Below are 26,158 nucleotides of genomic sequence, written 5' to 3'. Positions count from 1 at the left end.
GCCCTGGGGGTTCAGGGAGTGCTCTGTGGTGTGAGCTGTCTCCTGTCTCCCTTGGCAGCCCGCAAGCTGCAGCAGCAGCGAGCCCTTCTGTTGGAGGAGGAGGCCGAGGAGGAGGAGGAGGAGGTGAGGCAGGTGCCCGAGGCCGTGCAGTCCAGCATCATCATCGAGGGGGTCGAGTACAAGGTCGAGAGGCTGAATGGAAGGAGCATCCAGGCTCCAGCAGCTCGGTAAGACAGGACTACAGGTAGCTCTGTACCACCTACACGTGTCAGAGGCATCCCAGGAATTCTCAAGGAAGAGAGTGGGCCGGATTTCTCCTTCAGCACAGAAAGGGACAACTTCCCAGCTCTGTCTTTTCAGGGAACTGCTCCTTCAGCTATGCCAGAGGGTGTGTAGAGAGGTTGATTTTTAGAGACAGATGATTCAAGATAAGCTGAATGCTGAACCAAGTTGGGGGTTTTTTAGGCTTTTGTTTCCCAGTTCTCTGGGGCTTGGCCTCCACATTGTCTTGAAGGTATTTTTCTAATTCTTGGGCACAGAACTGAGGAATGAGAAAAGGGTTCTCAAAGGCTCCAGGTAAAATAAGGCTGCACTAGAGTGAAGCTGAAGCTGTCCTTATCTCTCTTTGGAGTCTTTGGAACAGACATTCTCCTCTCCACAAACACTTCCCAGTCACAGTGGCTGAACACATTGACCCTGGGACGTGGAATCTCATTTCTCTCTGTTGTTTCTGCCCAGTCTCAGTTCAGGAACTTCTCACACGATGATGTCATGAGACTTCCCCCTCCTGTGCTGAGGCATGATGTGCTGCTCCTTGGTTTTTTGGGAAGTCCCACTTACCCCCCCGTTTTCATATTGAAACGTAGGAGGCCAAAGTACAGGAAGGCTGGATCCATCAGATGATTTTCAGTTGCTTATTATTTACGCTTGAATATGGGGGAGACAGTGGAAGAGGCTGAATTTGTGTTTCTTGAAATAATTTTTCTCATGGTAGAACAGAAACTGAAATTTAACCAAAATAAACTTGAGCAGTAAAAATCAGGGCTGAGTGTCACGATAAACTGAACGCCCCCAGCTCTACCAGCCTGGCTCCAGAGCAGAGGGGTTCCAGCTCTCAGAGCAGCTCTGTGGCCCATCTCATGGAAGAATTTAAAATATATCAAATCTGTCTGTTAATGAAGGTATAGAATCAGGATCAGGTGACCAGTGCTTCCAAGGTGAATCTCTCTTGGACTCCTCTGTTTGGAATACCTTTGTGCCACATCTTACAAAGCCAAGTGTGAAGTCCAAGCTCCCAGGACTTAAGGGAGAGATCCAGAGGAAAAGAAAGCCCAACAAATATTTTTATTAAAAAAACTGAGGCAAAAATTCTGTGTGTGTCTGTTAGTGGCTGGCTGACCTCCAGCTGCAGGAAATGAGCTCTGATGTTAGTGTGGACATTTAGTAGGAGATCCCCATGGGAATGCTCACAGCAATGGTGGAGGAGCTGCTGAGCAAAGCCATGGAGGGCTGTGACTTCGCCCTGAGCCATTTGTTGCTTTCTGGGGGTGGACCTGTCCCACCCTCTCTAGGTGTGCAGCCTGTGGTGCTGCAGCTCACAGGGTTGTTTTCTCCAGGCCCTCAGAGCTCAGTGAGAACAGCAGCTTGCAGAGGAATTCTCTGGAAGAGGGGATCAAGCCTGAGCAGAGAACCAACTCCATGTCAGGGTGAGTGGGGCTGCTGGGGCAGGGACTGGATAGTTCCTGCTTTTTAGCAGCCAGAGGCTGCAAAGGAAGGATTTGTTGGAGAGAGGGAAACTGATTGGGACCAACTTCATAGAATCCCAGGATGGGTTGGGTTGGGTTGGAGAGATCTTCAAGACCACCTGGTTCCAGCCCCATGTGGGGATTGCCAAGGGCAGTTGGTCCAAGCCCCATCTAACCTGAAACTCCTCATGAGAAACTCCCGTGTGTCCTGTGTCCTCCCAGGGTGATACCCGTGGATGTGGCACCGAACAGGTGATTGGGGTGTCACTCGCAGGCAGGTGAGCTGTGTGGACTCTGCCACCCTCCCTCTCACCCCTCCTCTCCCTGCCCAGGCTGAGCCCATCGTTCCCGGGGGATCCCGGCGCTCCGGTGCGGACGGCCAAGGCCGAGCGGCGGCACCAGGAGCGGCTGCGCATGCAGAGCCCGGAGCTGCTGAGCGGGCAGGAGAAGGAGAAGGAGCTGTCTCCAGCGGAGCGCCGGGCACTGGAGGCTGAGAAACGGGCTATGTGGAGGGCAGCACGGTGAGCCATAGCCTCCACTGCCTCTGCGCCGGGCTGAGCACAGAGCGGGAGCTGCTGCGTGTCTGGGGCTTGCGGGGAACAAAACTAGGGAATAGAGGACCCTTCCAAAGGCAGGGCTTACGGGGGCTTACGGGGAACAAAACTAGGGAATAGAGGACCCTTCCAAAGGCAGGGCTTACGGGGAACAAAACTAGGGAATAGAGGACCCTTCCAAAGGCAGGGCTTGCGGGGAACAAAACTAGGGAATAGAGGACCCTTCCAAAGGCAGGGCTTACGGGGGCTTATGGGGAACAAAACTAGGGAGTAGAGGACCCTTCCAAAGGCAGGTGTTCAGGGAGGTTATGAAGGATCAGTTCAAGCCATGCAAAGCACCCGCTGAGCTGAGCTGAGCTTGTCTGCTTCCAGGGGGCTCCCAGATTCCCAGAGTGCTTGCACGTTCGTGGACACAGGGGAGTTCATGACAAACATGAACACACCTGTGAACGATGGTGGGCGTGTTCCTTCCCTCAGCACACAATTCCCACCTCCCGTGTCACCCGTGTGCAGTCGTGTTATTGAAGCTGCAAGGTCACATATTCAAAATGAAAAATGGGATTCCACATATCCAGTGGTGCTGGGCTGGAAAACTTGCTGCAGCCAAAGCATTGGTAGGATGAGGCCATTTTTACCCCCACAAGCTATTCCATCAGCATGAAAGAGTGATTAAAAATTCTTCTGGAAGAAAGAGAACTTCCTAGCTCAGAACCTAAGACTTGAAGCTAGTCCAGGCATTTACTATGTCATAGAATTCCTTCCAAAGATTAGTCAGGCTGCTCCCATAACTAACAATAGTTTTCTTCCCCTGATGTTCCTGTAGGAGACATTCAAAGGACAGTCTGAACTGTCTTTTGGGGTTGGATGAGGCTTGAAGAGGAACAGGGCTGCTAGATAAGATACTGGAAGGATAACCATGAGTTGTGATTCCACTTAGCAGTTCCAGTGTTTGTGCTTAGACATGGATGATCACAGGGCTGTTGCTGCTGGGGAGGCTCCAGGAATGGAGAAGTGCCAAGTGAATCCTCAGTCAGAGCTGGACTGCTGTTCCAGGGCTTTGAGGGTACAAGCTTCTCTGTGCAAATTTTCTTTGAGATCAGTTTTCATAGAATCCCAAGATGGTTTAGGTGGGAAGTGACCTTCAAGACCACCCAGTCCCACCACCTGCCACGGGCAGGGACACCTTCCACTACCCCAGGTTGCTCCAAGCCCCGTCCAACCTGGCCTGGAACACTTGCAGGGATGGGGCAGCCACAGCTTCTCTGGGCAACCTGTGCCAGGGCCTCACCCCCTCACAGGGAACAATTTCTTCCCGGTATCCCACCTAACCCTGCCCTCTGTCAGTGGGAAGCCCTTCCCCTTTGTCCTGTCACTCCAGGTCCTTGTCCTCCAGCTCTCTTGGAGCCTCTTTAGGGACTGTCCTGCTCTGTCGTATCCTTCCTTATGAGGTTGCAGAGACCACCAAGTCCCTTGTGCTGCAGGTGCTCCAAGAGGGCTGGAATCACACATCTGTCTCCGGGAAGGCTGTGAGTGTGGAATGGTGCCAAAAGCAGCCATCAGTGTGATGCTGTGCGAGCACCACAGTGTCCCCAGGAGCAGACAACCTGCACAGAATTGTACTCAGTCTTTGGACCTAAGAAAAAAGCTTCACTCTTGTATTTAAGCCAACAAATCAGAAACTGCCTGTCAAGCTTCTCCTGGAAATCCACATCCCTGTGCTTGGAGAGGGGTAGGGCCTGATTTGCCATCTCTTCCCAGGAAGACTTGCAGGAGTTTCACTCCCTTGTGCCTCCATTTCCCAGGTGCATTCCCCACACGAAGGGGCAGCTTTTGTGAGGTCTGTCAGCTCTGATTTGTGCCTAAGCATGAACATATCCAAGGAATGCTGTAATAGAAGCTTTTTTTTGAGATGGGTGTCAAAAGGAGAAACAGGACGTTGCCTGCACAGACCTCTGGAAGCAGAGTCCCTGCAGGGACACTGCTCATGTCCCAGGTGTGCAGCTCTGATCTTGGGACTCTGCTCTTCCAGGAACTTGGTGTTGCCAGCAGATAAACCTGAAAAATGCTGGGAGGGGGCAGGATGGTTTTAGGACACGATTTGCTCCTGTAACATTACTGTCCATCTGACCGTGCTCTTGGGCCAGCTGGGATTTGGCTGGAATTGCTCAGGGTGCAGGAGAAGTTCCACGTGACACTGTAGGAGGGTTAGTGAGTGTGGAGCACCAAGGGTGCACCTGTGGGCAGGGGAGAGATCTCTCATCCCAAGCCTTCAGTCTCTTCTCTTCTAAGCATGTTTTGTCTGTTGAAAAAACAGGCTAGCAAAGGTGGAGCCTTCCAGAGGTGGGAATACCTGGTAAGGACGAGCTGCTTGAGCTGTGAGGTCCTACATTACTGGGTTTAAGTTCTGCAGACCAGGACCTAAGCTCTGCTTTGCTTCTGATGCCGAGGTGCAGCTTTTTGTGCAGTTCTTGGAGAAGTGCCTGGCTGATGCCTTGGGCAGGGATCAGTCAGTCACCATAACGTGCTCCTTTTTGTAAGACAAGGAGGGACAGGTCTCGTAGGTGGATCCAGTAGTCTCATGGTCCCTCTTCCCTGGCTGTGGAGCAGGCACAGTGCCATGAGGGCAGGCAGGCTCAGGTCCTGCCTCCAGAGGCCCCTGTGCTGTGGGGGGGGGTTCTGCACAGCCCCGCACACGGGGCTCAGCCCCACTAACCCATGTTCTCTCCAACTGCCGCAGGGTTTGTTCCTCCTTTTCTAATCTCCTGTCTTCTGCTTCTTTCCAGTTCTCTGCTCTGTGCTGTCAATCATGACCCCATCAGTTTGCACCTTCTTGGGCTTTCCCTGTTCTCCCTGTGTCATCAGTGCTCTGCCAGGATGTGTGATGCCCCTCCTTTTCCCCCTGGCACCCCTGTGCTCTGTTGGGACACACCCAGAGACCCGTGTTACACACCCGTTGTGGGCACACACAGCCCCTGGCATAGAGTCATGGAATGGTTTGGTTTGGAAAGGACCTTAAAGCTGATCTGGTTCCACCCCTCTGCCATGGGCAGGGACACCTCCCACTAGCCCAGGTTGCTCCAAGCCCCGTCCAGACCTGGCCTTGGACACTTCCAGGGATGGGGCAGCCGCAGCTTCTCTGGGCAACTTGTGCCAGGGCCTCCCCACCCTCACCGAGATTTTCTTCTCAATATCCCATCTAACCCTGCCCTCTTTCAGTGGGAATTCATTCCCCCTTGTCCTGGCACTCCAGGCCCTGGAGCCATGGGAACAGTGAGGTCCAGAGGCACAGGTACAAGCTGAGGGGCAGGTGCCTAGCCAGGGCTATGAGCATTTTGGCAGTTTTCCTCCCACACACACACTGGTTTAGGGACTCTCACCCCTCAGTGACACGTGTCCCAGGGCAAACACCATGTGTCACGTGCTTAGCCATATTGTTCCTCTTTTCTATGGTCCAACAAAGGTGCCTGGAACAGGTGATCAGGTACCTGTGCAGGTGTACACTGAGAGACCGTCCCGTGTGTGGCACACACCCTCCCCTGCCCACACCCCTCAGTCTGACACACTCACACACTCTGTGACTGCCTCACAGCCCTTCCCGGGGGTCTGAAGGTGTTCCCAGTCTCCTCCCAGCCCGGGGGGAGGGCAGCTCTAGATGTGGGGCTTCTGAGCCTGATGCTCCTGGGCATGCTGCCAGATTGCCCCTGGGGGTTCCTGCTGCCTTGACAGTGGCCAAGGTTGAGCAGGATCAGTTTAACCAAGGCTGCCCTTGTGTCAGACCCATATTTCCCCTCACCAGGGTATGTTCCTGTATCTGTTTCTTTCTTTCCCTGCGCTTGTCCGCTGCGATGTTCATCACCATCATCTCCTCTTCCTCCTCTTCCTTTTCCTCCTCCTCTTCCTTCTCCTCCTCCTCCTCCTCCTCAGATCCTCAGCTCTTGAAGACAGTATTAAACAGTACGAGCAGGATCTGGCCAGGAAGCTGTACCAGTCCCGGCAGTGGGCATCTGCTCCCGGGGCCAGGCCAGCTCAGATGTCTAGCCCAGTGCAGAGTCACGCCTCAAGAATCCCTGGGTCAGGAGGCCAATCCAGGTGTGCACAGCCCCCTCCCCACAGCTGCATGCTCCTGTCCGTGCCCCTGCGCCCCAGCTGGGGCTTCCTGGGGCAGAAGGACATGGGAGTGGTCCCTGGTGTCCATTGCCCAGAGAATGAGGGGGGATGTTGGGGCCGTCTGATGGGGAGAAGGGTGCAGACGTCTCTGAGAATCGCAGACTGGTTTGGGTTGGAGGGACCTTAAAGATATCTTGGTCCACCCCCTGCTATGGGCTGGGGCACCTTCTACCAGACCAGGTTGCTCAGGGTCCCATGCAGCCTGGCCTTTCATGATCTCCTGATGGCTGAGGAGGGTTAAGATGCAACACACTGAGCACAGAGGACAATAAAGCCCCGAGGACTGACCCTACCTGTGTGATCCCTGCAGTTCTGTCCCCAGCTCAGGTCACTGTCCCATCATGTGGCACCTCTGGGAGTGCCTGCAGCTTCTCAGTGCCTTGATGCATAGCTTCATGCTCTGTCTGTTTGACACATGGGTAACGTGTGTTTTGGGATGGCAGCCAGCCCAGCTGTCCTCCTGCCCTGCCTCGGGGACCCTCGGGGGCTTCGTTCCGCCCGTCTGCGCTCAGCCCGTGGGCTCGGGCCGGCTCCTGGGTGCAGACGGCGCGTGGTCCCCCACCGAGGGGGCAATGGCTGATGGTTTTTTCTCACCCCCCCCATTCCTGAGGCAGGATGAAATCACTGGAACAGGACGCTCTTAAAGCCCAAATGGTTATTGCCAAGTCCAAGGAGGGGAAGAAACGCAGCACACTGGAGCAGCTGGCAGAGTCACCGTCGCCCGCTCCGACGCCGTCCCCAACGCCGCTGGAAGGTACTGTAGAGCTGCCAGCGCCTCCAAAGGAAACAGGCAGCGCTCCTTGAGCTTAACCTGCTCAGGAGCAGAGCTGCAGGAAGCAATTCCCTCCTTCAGCCTGGTTGGAAGGTCCTTGGGGGCATGTGATGTCTCTCAGCGTAGGGAATGGGCCTGAGCTGTAGAACATATGAGAGCACCTGAGGCAGAGGTGAGGTTCCAGGGAACCAGGGCGGAAACACAGTCAGCATCCTGACTTTCTGAACAAGCAGGGAAGAGGTGTTTGTTGGGAAGGCAGAAGGCAGGGCCTGCCCTGAGTGTGGTCTCACCACACTGAAATGCTGCTGAGTGGAAGGAGCAGGCTCGGCGGGGGGGGGTTGGATGTCACACAGCTGGTCACTAACTGTGCTTTTCTGTCACCTCTTGCAGATTGCAGCCCCAGGAACGTCACTTCCCCGGGAAGGCTGGTATGACGTCCTTCTGCTTGCTTTTGTCACCTCACCTTACCTAAATGCTGGGATTTCCTGATTATTCGGCTGAGTGTGGGCTGTGCCTTGGGCTGTGGGTTCCCACTTGAGCCAGTCCTGCATGGTACAAGGAATGCTGCGGAGGGTGGAGGGTGGAGCTGTACCCCTGGCTAGAGGCACCGCCTTTGTTGCAGCTCCCATGTTCTGCTTTCTCTTTCCCCATTGTATTATGTCATCTGTTCCTTGGTTCTTCACCTCCATGTTTAGAAAGCTTTTCACCATAGTCAGAAAGCCTTTCCCTGGGTTCAGAAAGCCTTTCCTCATGCTCAGAAAGCCCTTCCTTGGTTTCAGAAAGCCTTTCACCACGGTCCTAAAGCTTTTCCCCTTTTCAGAAGGCCTTTCCCCATGTTCAGAACTACTTTCCCAGGTCCAGAAAGCCTTTCACTTCAGGGACTTTGCCCTGTGTTTCTTCAACAGCATAAAACAGACCTTACAGACCTGCAACTGCAATTAGCATTTTCCTTTTCCTAACCCTCTGTAAATGCCAGGGGACGTTGTTGCACAGAACTGTCAGAATCAGTGAGACAGACCAGGGAAAGCGTGGCAGCAGCTGCACAGAGGGGACCTGGTCCTGCCAGATCACACCATAATCTAGCCCTGGATTGGAACCCTGACTGTGCTCCAGCTGTCAGGAATTCTACCATGAATTTCCCAATGAAAATAGGTTTCCTACCTGACTTGATGTGCATGAGCATTTCACTGGAGCATGTGATGTTTCCTCTGTGACTTGGAACCCCTGTCCTGACAATGGAACAGCTCCAAAGGCAGTGTCCCAGGGATACCCCATGTTCCAGGCTCTCCCCGAGGATATCCTTCTGCTTCTGCTGTGATCTCTGCATAGATTGCTCAGCTTGCTGCTGCTTCTCCCTTCATTTCTCTTCCCTTACTTTCTTCTCTGTTTCTTCCCTTCTACTGTCCCTTCTAGTCCATGTCTGAAAAGAAGTTTGACTACCGGGAATTTGCTGCTATTCCTTCCTCCAAACCTGTTTACGAAATCCAGGTATAAACTGCATGCTGAGCCACCTTTAGATTGGTTAGGGCTTGGTTTGATGGAAGAGTTGAGTCTGAGGGCTTTGGAGAAACCCCTTGCCTGTGTGGGGGCAGTGACACCAGCCTTGGTAAAATCTGAGGGTTTATTGGAGGCTTCAGACAAGGGGAATTGGAAAAAAGTTGGTCTAGATGGTTTTAAAATGAATGACAAAAGCTTTGCAGATATAAAGCAGCTGCATCTTCACCTGAATGTGTCCTGAAATATTTTTAAGTGAAAAGTGAGAACTAAAAGGGAAGAAAAAGCTATAAAATTATTGCCACCAGAAGGCAAATTGGAGCAGTTGTGAAATTCCAGCTGGATGTGTCTGGCATCCTGCCCAGGAAGCAGCAAGGTGTCAGTTCTCATGTTCTGCTGTCCGTGAGCTGTGGAGGGAACACCCAGTTCCAAGGGTGAGCACCATGGCCAGGTGCTTCTCCTTCCTAAAATGAGCTCATTTAAGCTGCTTTGTCACAGAATCCCAGCTGGAACCACTCACCCAGTGCTGGAAGCTATAATTGCCTGTGTCAGCCAGTCACTGATGGCATTTGTGACACCTGATTTGAGCAGATACCCTGTGTCTAAATGTTTTTAGGTGGTTTTTAGCTTTATATAAAGACAGTGAAGCAGATACTTGTGTGTGGAGAGCCAGCAAGCACTGCCACTTGGGCTTCAGCTTGCCGTGGGGACCAAAGATTGTTGTTCCCAAGTCAGGCTGGCTCCAGCAGGGCTGTGATTTGAGAATTCTCAGGCAGTTTTACATGATTTGATGTCTGTTCTTCACTGGCACCTCTCTCTGGTGGTATTGCTCAGCCCTTGGAAGACACTCATCTTTTCCTCAGTTCCTTCCTTTGGGATGTGCCCTTCTCCAGGTTCTGTACCAGGCAAGTTGGAGGACTGGCTGCTCGAACCCTGTGGCAGCTCCAGACCACATGAATTACCCCAAGTGCAACAGTGGGTCTTCATACAGCTGAGAAGGTGCCTCCAAAGGAGGCTGCACCTCCAAATCCTCAAACAGTGCCTGTGGGCCTCTCTCAGCAGTGCAGGAGTTCACAGAATCCCAGAATGTTTTGGGTTTGGAGGGACTTTAAAGCTCTTCTCATTCCACCCCCCTGCCATAGGCAGGGACACCTTACATTAGCCCAGGCTGCTCCAAGCCCTGTCCAATCTGGCCTGGAACACTTCTGGGGCAGCCACAGCTTCTCTGGGCAACCTGTGCCAGGGCCTCTCCACCCTCAAAAGGAAGGATTTCTCCCTCATATCCAATATAAATCTCTCCTCTTTCAGCTTAAAGCCTTTTTGTCCATTCTTTATATTTTCTGTCTTCTGTGTCACTCCCTCTTCTCCCTACACACAGGTCAGGCAGCAGGGTTCATTTGGAATCAGGAGCACAAGGAGTTCATTTGGAATCAGGAGCACAAGGGGTTCATTTGGAATCAGGAGCACAAGGGGTTCATTTGGAATCAGGAGCACAGGGGGTTCATTTGGAATCAGGAGCACAAGGGGTTCATTTGGAATCAGGAGCACAAGGGGTTCATTTGGAATCAGGAGCACAGGGGGTTCATTTGGAATCAGGAGCACAAGGGGTTCATTTGGAATCAGGAGCACAAGGGGTTCATTTGGAATCAGGAGCCCTCTCTGAGGGCCGTGCCCCAGCTTTGGCAGCACCAGCACCTCTGTGGGCAGCAGGTTCTCCATAGGGTGTTGGAAGGCTGGAGGTGGGGAATTACCTGGCAGAGGTGTTACAGGGGCGGATGATCACGTTTGCTGTTCTCTTCCAGTCGCCTGATGCAGCTGATGACCTCAGATACGTCGAGGACCGAAATAATTCAGGTAAGCCCATGGCCAGAGGAGTTGTCTCTGTACTACTCGCTCCCCACCACGGTTCTAGAGGGTTCCCCTTTGCTTGTGGGACCACCCAGAAGACTTCACCTTCTTCTGCTTGACACAATGTCCTGTTTTGTCTGTTCTAGAATGAAAAGTCCACACTCACCACATTCATTTTGGGTAGGATATTTGCATTGTGCTTTAGTGATGACTAATTTGCCCAGCATGGTGTGTAACAAGCATGCCTGGTTTTCTCCAGATTTGTGTCCTGGAGTAGAGTGGTAGTAGGATGTGGCGGGGAAGTTTTGGGCTCTGTCACCTGCTGGAGGTGAATGATGTCCATTGTTCAGGGGCTGCCTTGTGCCCCTTCTGCTGGAGAGGGAATCATGGAGGTCAGTCCGTCCTGGTGCAGACTTGGAGTGCTTGCTGCTCCAGTACCTCGGTGGCTCCAAGTTACACCTGTGGGTCTGTGGCATAGTCACCTCAGTCAGCAGGAATTAAAGCTCTGCAGCTGTATTTGCAGGCTGTCCAGCTGGGGTGTGTCTGTCTGTCCTCAGCTGTAAGGACAGGTCAGACTGTCCCCTGGTTCATTCCAGGGGCTGTAGCAGCCCTGTGGAGCTCAGCAGAGCCTGCCTGCTCCGTAGGAGCACTCCTGTTTCTCCAACAGTTGGTGCTGGTTTGCTTCTACCTGTTTTGCAGATTTTCCCCCTTTATTTGGCACAAGAAACAGTTTCTTCTATCTTGACAATTCCTTCTGAGTACAGGCTGCACCCTGGACAGCTGACCTATGGCTGGGCTGTTTCCAGAAGGTTCTGCTGCAGGACTTAACAAAAACTTACTTTCCTGAGAACAGCAGCTGTTCTCCATCCCTCAGAGTCATCCTCTCAGCCCTGGATTATTCTCTTGAGGTTGTCCATTCAGTCAGTGCAGGGAATTGGGAGCTCATGGTAGGTTTGGAAAATACCAGGCATTGCTCAGGGCCTTCAGACCTCACTGTTGCCTGACACTGCTCTGTTGGGCCCTCAAATAGGGTGAAAGCCAGGAAGAAAAGAGTATGGTGCTCACTGAGAGTTTTTTAACCTGGTCCTTAGTCCTTAAGTAATATTTAAGTCACCTGTGATATGTGTGAGGCACCAAACAAATGCAAGCTTTTCCAACTCAGCTGGCAAGGATGGCAGGTGAGGATGCAAGTAAACTCTTGGGACAAAGCTCTCCTGTTTTTTTTTAAATCTCCCCACCCCATCTCACTCTTCTAGGCAGTGCAGCATCCCAGCCAACATAAATCAGAATTGTTCTTGATCATGGAATTATGGCTTTTTGACTCATAGCAAGTCTTAAACTTTGCCAGTGTCTACAGAAAGCTCTCCCAGTGCCTAGAGAACCATCATCTCATTTAAGGATAGTGCATTTTTTTATGCAGTCAGGATTCTATTCCTTTTATTGAGTTTAAACATCATCCAGTACTGTAAAACTGAACTTACTGAGTCAGCACAAGGCTCTGCCTGATCCTGTAGCAGATCTGGGGTCCAGTGGGAGCCACTGGGAATGCCAGAAAAGGACATAAAAGAAGAAAAGCAGGAAGTGGTTCTTTCCAGACCTGCTCCAGGCTGCAGTGATCGGTGGGTTTGCACTTTCTAAGCCAGAGGCTTTGACTTTAGAGTTCTTTCTTTCCTGAATCTATTCACATCTGCAGTAAATTTCCCCTTCCACATCATTTCCCCCTGAACTCCATGGATCATGATGCACTTTGTTATTTATAGCTGAGCTTCATTTGACTCCCTGATACAGCTTGGTGGCATCACAAGTTTCTCCCAGCACAGCCTTCATCACTCCTTCTCCTCCTCATTAATTGCCAGATACTGACTCTGGTGGGGTCCTGGCTGCTGGGTGTTGTGGTATCAGGTAGCCCCTTCCTGCCCTTTTCCCATGGTTTCACCACTTCTTTGCCCACCAAAGCTTCCCCATGGCTTGTTTTCAGTAGAGCTTTGCCCGGGGAACAATCCAAGGGTTTTTAAAGCTCCGTGTGCTGCGTGGGGATCACTAAACCTGCATGTTTGGGGGTTCTTTTGGCCAGTTCCAGCCTTGGGGGGTCTGAAAGAACTGACTTCCCTGTAAGCCACAGGATTTTCTTCTCTACCCACCCACCCAGGCTGGATTTTTCCTGCATGTGCCCATGACTTCCTTTTATATCTGTTTGTCTTGTCTGGGAATCAGTCACCTGCTTCCCAACCCCAGTGTCCTGTCAAGGGGTTGGACAGGCTGGGAGAGCTGGAAGTGGTCACTGTGGAGAAGAGAAGGCTCTGAGGAGACCTTAGAGCCTCTTCCAGTGCGTAAAGGGGATCCAAGAGAGCTGGAGAGGGACTTTGGACATGGGCCTGGAGTGCCAGGACAAAGAGGAAGGGCTGCCCACTGACTGGCCTGGCTCTGGAGCAGAGGGTCAGACACTGGGCACAGCTCAGCAGACTGAGCCTTTTATCTGATATATCTTCATGGATTTCTCTATTTAAAGTTCTCTGCTGCATCCAAAGGCTTTAGAGAGGCTTCCCAGGAGCCCATTTGCACTTGAAGCTCATGGATTGTCTATGGGGTTGTCCCTCCAGCAGATATTGGGGTACTTGAAGTCCCTCATGAGGACCAGGGCTTGTTAATATGAGGCTGCTCCCATCTGTCTATGGAGGCCTCATCCACTCAGTCTTCTTGGTCAGGAATGTCATCTGTCCCTTCAGTCCTGACCCATGAGCTCTGGTTGGCTTCTCACCCCTCACCAGGTGCAGTTCCAGCATCCACCTGGGCACTGACATAGTGTGACCCCCACTTCATCTCCCCTGCCTGTCTGTCCCTAAGAGCCTCCAGTGCTCCAGTCACAGGAACCATCCCACGATATCACTGTGACACCAGTAAGTTTAAAGCCCTCCTGACCATCTGGGCCAGTCTGGGACTAAAGATGCTCCTCCCCCTCACTGACAGAGGGACTCACTCACCCCCTGCAGACCTGGGTCGGGGCAGCTCTATGGTCTGGACAGCTCTATGGTCTGGACAGCAGAAGCCTTTCAGGACACTCAGTTTTTCCTAAGGCTTGACTCTTCCAGTCATCTTCCAGTGAATGGCGGGTGTTAGAGGCAGGTGTCTTCTTACTCATGGGACTTTCTTCCCAGGATCCACAGTGGTCACTACATGACCTATACCAGAAAGTTCTGGGCACGAGGTTACTGTGAGTCACTGAGATGTCAGTGCTGTCCCGAATCTAGCACCTGGAAATAACCCTGGAACACTCCCTGGAAGTGCCCAAGGCTAGGCTGGATGGGATGTGGAGCAGCCTGGTCTAGTGGAAGGTGTCCCTGCCCATGGCAGTGGGTGGAAAGAGATGAGCTTTAAGGTCCCTTCCCACCCAAAGCAGTCTGTGATCCTGTGATACCCTAAACATCTGCATTAACTGTGCCAGCTGAGCACTGACAGAACCACAGGATGGTCTGGTTGGGAAAGGACTTTACAGATCACCCAGTCCCACCCCCTTCCCTGAGCTGAGACACCTTCCACTATCCCAGGTTGCTCCAAGCCCTGTTCAACCTGGTCTTGGACACTTCCAGGGATGAGGCAGCCACAGCTTCTCTGGGCAACCTGTGCCAGGGCCTCCCCACCCTCACAGGGAAGGATTCCTTCCCAATATCTATTTTAACCCCATGCTTTCTCTTCAAACCTAAACATCTCTTGTCTTTGCAGTTCCCCGGGAGCAGGATGGGCAGCCAGAGGAAGAGGACACGTTAGGAACACGGGATCCATCAGCACCAACTCCCTCAGCCCTGGAGGACATGGCCCTGTACAGCAGCAAGCGCAAGCTCCGACACAGCCGGCGCAGTCTGGAGACCGCTGTCCCCACGTAGGTGACCCGACACACCCGGGCGATGGACGAGCCCGGCACAGCCCTTCCGAGCTTCCCGTGCTCCAGGGACAGCGCCGGCTGCCACCCTGCCGCCTCCAGACTGGATGGGACCGGAGCACCCCGGGAGCTCTGTGGCCAACTGACTCCTCCGAGGCTGTGAACCACCCTCGTTTCTCACCCGACAGCGCCCTGGGGCACGTCCCGAAAACGGGGCAACACTGGACTGACTGCTGGCAGATGGAGAGGAGGGGTGGGCAGGACAGTGGGCAGCTCGTTAGCCTGTAAATATTGTGTGTGGGGAAGGGTAGGACAGGGAGAATGTAGGAGTGTGAGAGTGTGTTGGGCTCCAGCCGTTACTGCCTCAACTTCGTTTTTTTAGTGGTTAAAAGGAGCTTTTCCTCTGGTGGGAATCAGGAGGAAGGTCCAGCCTGCCTTTACTCCTGTTTAATTTTCAGTTTTTTGCCAAAAAGCATCTCCTCCCACCTCCTGCACTGTGTCACCTCACTTCCCTTTGGGACCGTGTGGGAATGGGAAGCTTGGAGGCAAAAAAAAAAGGAAATACAAAGGAAAAAACACCTGCAGAATTCCAGCAAAGTGCCTCCCTCTGCCACTGACACTCTGTGCTCAAGGAACATGCCAAAGCCTGGGCCAGCTCTGTGCCACCTGCCTGTGTCCTGGTAGGACACTGCTCCTGCTGGGACTCTGTGCAGTCCTGGGGACAGGTCCTTCCCTGGATGGACACGTCGCTGTGTGTCACATGTGGTGTGAGCAGCTCCACGAGCACACACAAGTGTCAGAGGAGGCCAGGCTCTGTCTTCTGTAGCACTGGGGCTGAACTGGTGGACTGGGGCAGGAATGGGACGGAGCCAACAGCTGTAGCAGGGGTTTAGGGGGGGTGTGACAGCAATGGGGAGCAGGATAGTTGGGGTAGGACACGGTGGCAGAGGTGGGAGGTGTGACAGCAGTACCTTAGTGGGTAGGATTCAGAAACTGGGAATGGGTAGGACGTGGCGTTGCTGGGGTCAAGTTGGGAATTACGGGGTCTTACAGGTAGGAAATCTGGTGGGGAGTCCACAGTGTCCATGGCTGGCCGCGAGGTGGAGTGGAGCGTCACAGGGTGCCTGGCATGGGGCTGGCAGGGAGCACCAGGAGCACCACGGAGCAGGACGGGGCTGGCCTGTGCCTTGCAATAACTACACAGTCCCACTTTGCCAGCTTGTTGGCTTCAGGCCCCTTTCCGTGGAGAACAGGGACAATGAATGTTTGCCCATGCAAGAGGGAAAAAGGAAAATGAAAAATGAGCGGGGGTACGAGTCCTGGGTGTGAGTTCTGGTTTCCACATGTGGAACGAGGGCTGTGAGCAGGTTCTGTATCACGTGAGCTCTGCAGATGTGGAGGTCACAGCTGCTGCTCCCAGCTCTGCCATCAACCTCTGCTGCCACTACTGAGGGGAAACAGCCCTTTTCTTTTTTTTTTTTTTTCACTGCCTCTAACTGGGAGGAAGGTCCGAGCTTGGCTCAATCCCATTCCCCGTCCATTGGTGCTCTCTGACTCCCCAGCAAGACCAGGGTTGGACCTTGAGCCTGACAGTGGCTGGGCAGCGACAGGCACATCTGCTTGTACATTTGCTGAAGGAAAGAACTGGATGCAGTTTTTTTGTTGAGCCTCTCCCTTCATGCCAAAATCCAGTGGATCGTTTTAACTGGCACCGTATGCTTTGATTTTACAGATCTGTGAAAGGGGAACTCTGATAATCTCTCACTGCAGCCATGGCTGCTTCCATCATCAGCAATTTGAGCTTTTCCTTTTTAAATCTAATTTTAGCATTTGCTTTTTAACAACAGCAGTTTTGGAAACAATCCTGGCTGGGTTTTGGTGACTAACTTGTGATTCTTCTCTCCTTTCCCTGTGCGGTACCTGGTGCCAGGCTCTGGGTTCTTTCCCGTTCTCTCCCGAGAGACTCCAAGGGAAAATTAGCGCATCAAGACTGTAACTAGTGAAATTTGTACAACCAAAGAAATCTATTTTGTGGTTCAAGGATAATAAAGTTTACTTTACATTTTAGAGCCTTTAGTCACTGTGGTTTGCTCTGTGTGAAGTCTGCAATTTTGGTACCAACACTTTGGTGGTGCAAAAATGCTTCTGATTTTCCTGCTTTTGGGAGCAGAAATTAATGCTCACCCAAATCAATGCCAGTTGTGAGAATATCAAAATTCAGAGATGGGAAAAAATCCAATATGAAACACAGTGATAGCAGCAGGATACCAGCAAGATCTTCAGCCTCTTGGCTTTCCTCACTTGACTCTGTTTAAAAAAAAACTCCAACACTATTTTGTTTACATTATTAAGTTTTTAAAAATATAGTTTGACTGGTAAAAACTGACCCCATTTCCTGTAGCCCAAACAGGTTTTCCTTGGTCTGGCTTAGTGGATGGGCACCATGCTGTGCCAGCCCAGGGAAAGAGGTGCAGCCTCAGCAGGGAGAGGGTGGAATTCCTTTTCCTAGAGCCAGGGTAGTGCCAGACCTCAGCCTCATTCTCCCACCTGTGCAACAGGTACAGCTGGAGAAGGGGCCTTGGCTGCGCCCTGTGGCACCTCAGGAACAGCCTTGTCCTAGGTCAGCATGGGGGGTTCAGGATCTGAAGTGCAGCCTTACACAGGCTCAATACACTGGTCCTTTCCTGGGTTTAAAGTATCTGTTTTCTCCACATTTAGTTTCCTTGGGCCAAGTTTACTACCAGGTTTATCATCTCCTTGTCCAAATAATTTACACAACTGAACCCCGAGTAGCACATGGGCAGTAGTTACCCCATCAGACAAAAGTAAACACAGGAACTTGATCAGTGGAGGTAACTTTTTTAGGGTTTTTATTTAGGAATATTTATTTAGGGATTATTCACATAGGATTGGAACTAGGTGGTCTTTAAGGTCCCTTCCAACCCCAACCATGCAACGATTCTATGATTTTGTTATAAATAGGAATAGAAATAACACGGTTAAATATACAGGGAGGATGCAAAGATCTTCAAGGTTGCACAGAGACAGAGCACAACTGGCTGGGTGGAAGGTTTACAAGAAAGACTCTTACAGCTGAATGTCTTGTGTAGCAGCAGTGACTCACAGACGTGCTCTGGGAGTTGGAGGGAAAGGGAATGTCGTATCAGGACACAGCTCTAGGTGTGAACCTGCATAGCCTGCCCCTCAGGTCCTGCTAAATGCAAGTTTTCTTGGTTTCAGGAGTCAATCCCGTCTGGTATTGGTGCACAAGGTGAGGGATTCCCGTGCTCCTTCCCTGCATTTCCCTCCATATATAACAGCAGGCAGGTGTCTGGAATACCAATAGGATTCTCTTTAAGGACTGTCTGCTGACAGAGAGAAGGGGCTGTCATGGAAGCTGCAAACCACAAATTTAGCTGTGTGGAGTCATCTCTGTGGAACCTGCCCCTTGGAATACCTGGGATAACCGGAGGGTGGAGAACGCTGGCTTCCAGCCTTGTCCTCCTGCCACCAGCTGCTTCTGGAAACAAATGGCTGGAGGAGATAAAGCTGTGCTTGTAATTCAGTGCCACTTCTGCTGCTGGTACGTGTGGTTTTGGTTGACTCTGTGCTTACAGTCACCATTAGTGACACCATGAAAGACCTCAAAGCCAGAGTAGTGCAGGATCCCCCCCACGCCACAGCCATCACCACAGGAGTTTGGTTTGCCCATCTTATTAGGGCCTTGGGCAAAGCCACCTCACTGGCCTCCAGGTCCATGTGTCCTACTGAATCATGTCTTGACACCGCAGGAAAGAGCTTATCCAGATGGGAACAGCCCATAGCTGACTGCACCTGGACACAGAGCAGGTCTGTCCTGCTATGAAAAATGAACCACACATCTAAACCAAAACACACACTAAAGCCTGTTGCAAAGTCTGTACCAGCCCCCAGAGAGCCTTCCTGACTTATGGAGACCCAGCATCCCACAGCCCTTTCTGTAAGGACAAAGTAAATATCCCCTCCCCACCACAAAGGGCTGATTCCTTGTTTTCTGCAGCCAGACACCACCTGCCCCCACCCCAACCTCATTCCCCTCCTTTGAGTCTTCCTCTGCTTTTCCTTTTACCCCATGAGGTGACCAAGGCACAAGCTGCTTTCACACCTTGTACCAAAGGGAGTAATTAAAGCATTACTGAAATCAGCCTATTTCACTCGGAAGTGAAAGCAGGCTACAAATAAGTGCTCAGATAACTGGCATCTGTATCTTATCTGCTGGGAAGGCAGGCTCATGGAGGTTCCTTTTCTGGCCATCCCAGTGGTCTTCTCCATATCAGTAATATTGTGACATCTTCTCACTATATACAGATTAAATGACTCCAAACTCACTGTCCATTCCATGGAGTTTGTCTCCAGCAGCACATCATCCCTGTCCTAATCACATCTCTCCATGCAGAAACTAGAATTCCATATTCCATACAAAACAGCTGCAATGAGGGTAAACTTGGAGCTCTATTGCAACCCCATATTGCACTCCTGCTCTGGCAGCTGCACCTAAATATGAACTGACATTGACTGTAACTTCACTATTCCCCCCCCAAGAGAAACAACTGGCCTTTAATTACATCCTCCCCTTTGGTCCCAGTTTTGCTCATTCATATCTAAATCTAGTCCTTCCAGTTGGGTTCCCTGCTCACCTGCCTTTCCATGGTGTCACTGATATGGTGACCTGAGAACTGTTGTCCTATTCTGCCCCACAAGGTCCCTGGCACCCAGTTATCTGCAGCATCCCTCCTCCGTCCCTCACGGGGTTTCCCCTGAACTCCCATGGAATCCAGCCACTCCTCCAACCCTATTTGAGCTTTTCTCAGTTTCTCACCCTGGTACCTGCACATCTGGCAATTCCTCATGTCATGTCCAGTGCTGTCTCTTGTCCTGATGTCTCAGCCCCTGTATGAGAAAATCAAATGGGTCTTTGATTGATTACTGGGGTTTCTTCTAAGACACAGATCTTACAATCATCAAATCACCTGCCCTTGTCCATAGTCCCTCTCCAGCTCTCTTGGAGCCCCTTTAGGCACTGGAAGGGGTTCTGAGATCTTCTCAGAGCCTTCTCTTCTTTGAACAAGGGCTGGAGTGACAGGACAAGAGGGAATGGATTCCCACTGCCAGAGGGCAGGCTTAGATGGGATATTGGGAAGGAATTCCTGGCTGTGAGGATGGGGAGGCCCTGGCACAGGGTGCCCAGAGAAGCTGTGGCTGCCCCATCCCTGGAAGTGTTCCAGGCCAGGTTGGACAGGACTTGGAGCAACCTGGGCTAGTGGAAGGTGTCCCTGCCCATGGCAGGGGGTGGGACTGGATGGCTGTTAAGCTCCCTTCCCACCCAAACCATTCTATGGTTCCGTGATTCTGTGATTCTATGAATGACCCACTGAGAGCTGAATTTCCCTTCATTAACTCCAAAATACATATTATTGTTTATGCCCTCACACATGCTAATGAAGCAAAAGCTGCACATGCTTCACATGTGCGACTAAAGTTGCTCAAACTCCACCTAAATATGAATTGACATAGACTGTAACTTTACTCAGAGAAAACACTACAAATACAGCTTAAGTGGTGAGAGAGGTAAGAGGTGACTCCAGCTTTGGATCCTGGGACAGTCACAGAATCAGAGAATCATGATTCCATGATTCACTGCCTGTAAATCACTCTAGATAGTGGTAGGAGACACCTGTCTCACCTGGCGACACCTGAACTGGGCACAGGGACAGTCCCAGTGCTGCTGTCAGAAGAAATTTTTAAAATTTTATTACAAAGTGGTCCCTCACTCTAACCCCAGGCAGAGGGGATGGAAACATAGGACACACAGACTCCTTCAATACTGGTTGAACCTTTTCCAACAGATCTCCACTTCTGAAAAAAACCCTCAGTAACCTTAGCACAGACACTGGAGAAAAGTTCTGGATCTTACAAGACTCTCAGCTGCTTCACCCCGTTTTTGCTGTATGAGCAACTGCTGCACACTACGAGATCCAGCTGAGAAGGATTTACTCGGGGTATCCAAAGTGCTGCTTGGGGTCCCTGCAGGAGGCCAGTACAAATAAGTGTGGGCTGGCACAACTTCACATACCCATTTTTCCACTCTCCAAGGACAGGCAGAAGCAAATAAACACCTCCTGCCATTTCCAATGGAAGAAACAACATTTACAGCAGTCAAAGTTATTTAATTTCACTCACTTTGAAAGAAAGAAAAAAAACTCAACCAAACAGAAACATGAGTTTTAGAGGGTCTTTAGTGGACAATGACATTCCCAGGGCACAGGCATGGCAACAAACGGACATTCCCATATGGATTGGTGGAAATGTATTGGTGTCCTCACCTCACCAATTCCCAAATATTATGAATGTATCCACATCATAATGACAGGAAAGAAGCATCACTGAATTAATGGACTGGGCAATCGTTATCTGGCCAAAGCAACCTCAGAACTACAGAACTTTCTTTTGGGAGAAATGGGACAGCTGTGGGTGGTAACATTTCCCAGAACAGGTTCACAGAATCTCAGAATGCTTTGGGTTGGAGGGACCTTAAAGGTCACCCAGTCCCACCTCCTGCCATGGGCAGGGACACCTTCCACTAGCCCAGGTTGCTCCAAGCCCCATCTGACCTGGCCTTGGACACTTCCAAGGACAGGGCTGCCACAGCCTCTCTGGGCAGAGGGCAAAGTCCTGTTAACCAGCTGATAAGCAGCTCCATTCCCTCATGTGATGAGCTCTCCCAGTGAGGGGGACTGAGTGAGCCAGCAGACGATTTTTTTAATTTTAGCAAAGCTTTGGACCCTGTCTCTCCCCGGATCCTTCTGGACAAGGTGCCCAGGGCAGAGCTGGACCATCCATCCTACATGGAGTGAGCAGCTGCTCGACGGGCCAGGCTCGGGGTCACAGTGCATGGGGTGACTTCAGGCTGGTGGCCGTCACGGCGGGGGGGCCGGGGTCCATTTCAGGCCCAGCTCGTAAATGTCTTCATGGTCTGGATGCAGAAATCGACGTTCATTAACTGAGTCGGCCGATGATCCTGAATTAGGAGCTGTGGCTCCCTGGAGGGGGGACCGGAGGGGCTGGGCGGGCACCGGCAAGTGCGTGTTGACTGACAACGGCGCGCGCCAGGCGGCCCCTGGGCTGTTGCGGGACGGGCGGGGACGGGCGGGACAAGGCGGGACGGCCGAGCCGGCGGCTCGGGCTGGGAAGCGGGCGGGCGACGGGGCGGCGGGGCGGGCCGGCCGAGCGGACCCGGAGCGGGAAGCGGGGCGGGCGGGGGCGGCGGGCCGGGCCGCGCCGAGCGGGACCCGGAGCGGGAAGCGGGGCGGGGCGGGTGGGCGGCGGAACAGCTGGGGCGCGACGCCGGCACGCGTGACGCCGCGGTGACCGGCGAGCCGGGCAGGCCCGGCCTGGGCGGATCTTGAGGGGCGGGCTTGGGCCGATCGTTCTAATGGGCGGCCCGGGACGGATCTTGGGCGGGTCCTCGGGCGGGTCCCGGGGACGGCCGCGGGCGAGGTGCCTGGCCGGGCGGGTCCGGCGCGCTGAGCCTCTCGTCTGCGGCCGCAGTCCTCCGCGGCGGGACGGCGTTGCTTTGCCCGCCGACTTAAACGGCCGGTCGCCGGGGCTCCGGTCGGTGCAAGTGGAGGGCGCCCAGGCCCGAGCTGCGCTCCCGACAATAAAAAGGTGCAGTTTCTTCGGCTACAGAAGCCATGTACCTGCGGTTCTGCCGAATTCTCAACTATTTGATTCCCTTAAACCAGCGTTCTAAACCAGGACTTGCTGCGCAGCGAGGCTGTTTCTCGTTTCAGGGAGGACAGAGGAGACGCGGCGCATCTGCCTGCAAAATCTGTTTGTCTTCTCTACAATATTGGTTTGTATAAATAATGTCTGGATTAGAAATTAAAATGTGACTCCTGTGACTGAAGATAGAGACTCTGCCGGTGGAGGAATGAATCTGGCCCCGGAGAACCTTGTTCCTGTGGGGAGGCATTAACTGGCCCAGCCAAGCAGATACGAGTTTTCTCTTAATCAGTTCTTACGGGATAATCTGAATCCCCCATCTACACTGGGGACTCTCCAGTTTGATCACAGTTTAAGGCCAGGTGACCTGATCCCAGGGACCCTTCTTGGGTCACTCCTGCGTTTTTCCCCAGAAGGGAAAGGATGGCCGTCAGAGCTGAACACTGGTAAGAAAAAAAAACCAAACAAAACCCAAAACCACCACTTCCCTGCCGCCCCCACGGTACCCAAACAGTGCTGCTGTACGAATACAACATTTTTCCCAGGTTATTCCTTATCGAGCCCATTAATTTAAGACAGTTTTCATTTAAAAAAGTGAACAATTTCTAATAAACTGTGTAAGACCACGTTCCATTCAGATGTAGCTCCTGCTTGTTAGAATAATGTGGGATTTCTCCACAGTACTTTACAATAAAAAGTCACTGTGAAGAACTAGAGGGGGGTGACTCGCGTCACCACTGAAGACACTTCACTGCTGTCAGCAGAGCAGGGTGTGGGAATCAGGACTCTGAGTTCAGGGACACACTGAGCATGTGGTCACTGCAGAAAAACTCAGCTCCGTGCTTGGTGTCAGTCAGTACCTGGGAGTTCTTGATACTGAGTTGCATAAAAACAGGCAGATCATGTTAAACAGCTTCAGAGCAGATAGATAAAGGGAGAAAGCGAAGCTGCACTTAACCCAGATAATCTGATATCTACAAATGCAGAACCTGAACAGATCAAACCTAGAGTGGCAGCCGGGGTGAGTCACCAGTGTGGAGTCAAGGGGAGGATTCACCGCCTTCTCCTCCATTGTCCAAGAGCCCAGGGATCTGCACTGCTAAAGAAGCGATTCGAAGAACGAGTTCCTGTTCTCCAGGTCACCTTGTCTCTGTTCATGGCACTGTGGGGGCAGGTAATGTATCTGTTCCTTGTACTCTGTCAGTGGTCATAGAGGGCTGACAGCTCCTTGGTGGATGGAGCCAGGGGTGAACTGTGATAATCACAAAATCATGGAATGGCTTGGGTGGGAAGGGACCTCAAAGCTCATTCAGTCCCACCCCTGCCATGTGCAGGCACACCTTCCAGTAGACCACATTACTCCAAGCCCTGTCCATCCTGGCCTGGAACACTTCCAGGGATGGGGCAGCCACAGCTTCTCTGGGAAACCTGCCTTCTCTGTGCCAGGGCTTTGCCACCCTCACAGGGGGGAATTCCCTCCCAGTATCCAGTCTAAACCTACTGTCTTTAAGTTGAAAGCTGAAAGACAAGCTCCCATCAGGTCAGATTTCCATGTATCAGTTTTAGAATCATGGAATCACAGAATCATTAAGGTTGGAAAAGACATTTAAGATCAGGAAGTCCAACCACCAACCCAGCCCCGCCACCATGTTCACCATTAAACCATGTCCTCAAGTGCTATATCCACGTGTTTGTTGAATTCTGTGGCACTTGAGGACACAAATTTGTGCAATCCCCTCCTGATTGCTGCTGGGACCCCTCACAGCTCCTGTTCAGGCTGCTGCCAAAACTGGGGGCCACAGCAGTACCCCAGCATGCCCTGGTTGCCACCTGAGGGCTGCATTGGTTCCTGAGGAGAGCAGTGCAGCTCCTGCCCACCCGTTCACGGTATTCACTGCCATGCTCTGCTGGCTCTGTCACAGCTGGAGCAGCTGCCACAATCTGAAATGAGGTCTCACACTCATTCCACACTCTTTGTTTTATGCCATGTCATTAACCCAGAGATCAGCAATCTGGGGCACAAGTGGCCCTTGTTTGCAGGCCATGGCAGAAGGAGCCTGCTAAAACACTGAGGACAAACAGTAATTACCCAGATTACTGCCCTAATCCAGTGTAACAATGCAGACACACACTGTAATTAGTGAAAACCAAACAAACACCATTTACACGTGTACACTGCATTTATGAATGAAGATTCTCTAAAATAACCAATATTATTTTGGAAACCAAACAGGAAAATAAATGCAACCAACCTTCAGAACAGAAAAGCAGCAAAACTTTATTACTAATTCCCAAATGGAAAGATGCAGGTGACCCCATTCCATTATAGTGTGATGATTAAGGCCATTCTATTCCATTGGGAATAGCTTTGAAATCAGCCATTCCAGGTAATTTTCACTCAGGAGAAGTCAAACCTACTCTATTAAAATGTTGGTCAGTTGTGTATACAGCAATATGAAACTAAAAGTGTCCAGTTTCATAATCAGATTTGAATGTAAGTTTTGAAAAGCTGGAACAAAAAAGGTCCACGGTTTAAATGATGGGCAAAAGAGAAAATAAGAGAGTTTTTAAATGTTCTCTTTATTTAATAAAGAGAAGACTGAAAGGTGATAATTGTAGTGACATTACTGAGAAGTACTTTAGTCAAATGCAAGTTATGACACTTAATGAGGTAGATTAAATTCTATGTATGGTGTGACGTAAGGGCTGAAACATGAGTGTAGGGAGTTGTTCTGACCACAAACTGTGAAGGCCAAAGCATTTTCACTGGGATTTCTCTCAAATAACAACATCCCAAAATAACACAGGCTCTTGCTGGCTGATAGAATCTAGATCCAAAGTTCACATGGATTTTAAGTTCTTTTACAGGTCATTTTAGACTATTACAAATCATCATTATTTAAGGAATAAAAGGTCTGTAAAGCCACACACTGAAACCTTGTAGAAAAATTAGTGAAACAGTTTAGGCTTGACTTTCTGAGGAATTTCACCAATTCATGTGTCAATATTGTACAAAGAAAAGCCCCAAACTCATACTGAAAATGACTTTCCTTACAGGCAGGGTTAGTTCAGTTCAGCTGGTCTTGAATTGCAGCTTCAGACCAGGAATGCTGCTTATCCAACCTAAATTATATCTGAGATATTAGATAGATGGTTTGGCTCCCTTGTACCCAGTGAGGTTCAGCCACAGTTCATCTTTTTGGTCTGGAAGGTCTGAACTGCACCCATGGACAGAGTGACACCATTCCAAAATATATGGAATGGCTGGCCATGATGCAGCCACCTCCGTAGTAGTCACCAATGTTCAGTTTGATAAATCCTGCCTTAAATATCTGTATCATAACCATGGCACCACCAGGAATGTCATCACTTTTGGGGCCTCAAAACAGAGCCTTTGCAGTTTCCTGATGACAGACAAGGTATTATCTCAAAGATGTACATAATCAAAGACAATACTACAGTCCATTAGAGAGCAGAAGTGCTGTGTCCACAAGAAGAGAAGCCAAGGAGCTGATGAACTGTTACCACAGTTCCAGTGCCTGAAGGGGCTCCAAGAGAGCTGGAGAGGGACTTCAGACAAGGGCGTGGAGGGCGAAGACAAGGGGCAATAGCTTCCCACTGCCAGAGGGTAGGGTTAGATGGGATATTGGGAAGAAACTCTCCCTGTGACAGTGGTGAATTCCTGGCACAGGATGCCCAAAGAAGCTGTGGCTGCCCCATCCCTGGAAGTGTTCCAGGCCAGGCTGGACAGGGCTTGGACCAACCTGGTCTGATGGAAGGCATCCCTGCTCAGGGCGGGCAGTGGAACTAGATGGGCTTAAAGGTTCTTTCCAACCCAAACTATTCCATGATTCGATGACTTGATAATGACAGAGTCCAGCTGCTCCCCCACCTCTGCCAAGGCCACAACTAACCCATGTCCCCAGGTGCCATGTCCACA

The 26,158-nt window shown here is 51.4% G+C and overlaps 2 protein-coding genes across 4 annotated transcripts in view; both read left to right on the top strand.

Moving 5' to 3' along the window:
• SCRIB (scribble planar cell polarity protein) overlaps positions 1-16,526 on the top strand; it is an 83,705-nt gene extending 67,179 nt beyond the window's left edge. The window contains 9 exon segments of the mRNA XM_029958043.1: positions 59-227; positions 1,617-1,706; positions 2,078-2,266; positions 6,224-6,388; positions 7,081-7,220; positions 7,629-7,666; positions 8,652-8,726; positions 10,535-10,586; positions 14,301-16,526. Of these exon segments, the coding sequence (XP_029813903.1) occupies positions 59-227; positions 1,617-1,706; positions 2,078-2,266; positions 6,224-6,388; positions 7,081-7,220; positions 7,629-7,666; positions 8,652-8,726; positions 10,535-10,586; positions 14,301-14,461 (1,079 nt within the window). The 3' untranslated portion in view covers positions 14,462-16,526.
• Positions 16,527-21,149: 4,623 nt separating this feature from the next.
• FAM83H (family with sequence similarity 83 member H) overlaps positions 21,150-26,158 on the top strand; it is a 24,183-nt gene continuing 19,174 nt past the window's right edge. Inside the window, exons 1-3 of one of the 3 annotated variants that reach the window (XM_029958049.1) lie at positions 21,150-21,346; positions 22,287-22,348; positions 23,205-23,392. The gene's annotated coding sequence lies outside the window, so the exon portion shown is untranslated. Of the gene's footprint in view, positions 21,347-22,108; positions 22,665-23,204; positions 23,393-26,158 lie in introns of those variants that run through there. The other 2 variants (XM_029958048.1, XM_029958050.1) reach the window with 2 other exon arrangements.

The sequence above is a fragment of the Manacus vitellinus genome, unplaced genomic scaffold (genome assembly GCF_001715985.3).
Source record: "Manacus vitellinus isolate BGI_N305 unplaced genomic scaffold, ASM171598v3 scaffold_139_pilon, whole genome shotgun sequence".
Classification (NCBI taxonomy): domain Eukaryota; kingdom Metazoa; phylum Chordata; class Aves; order Passeriformes; family Pipridae; genus Manacus; species Manacus vitellinus.
This window is presented reverse-complemented; position numbering and strand designations above follow the sequence as displayed.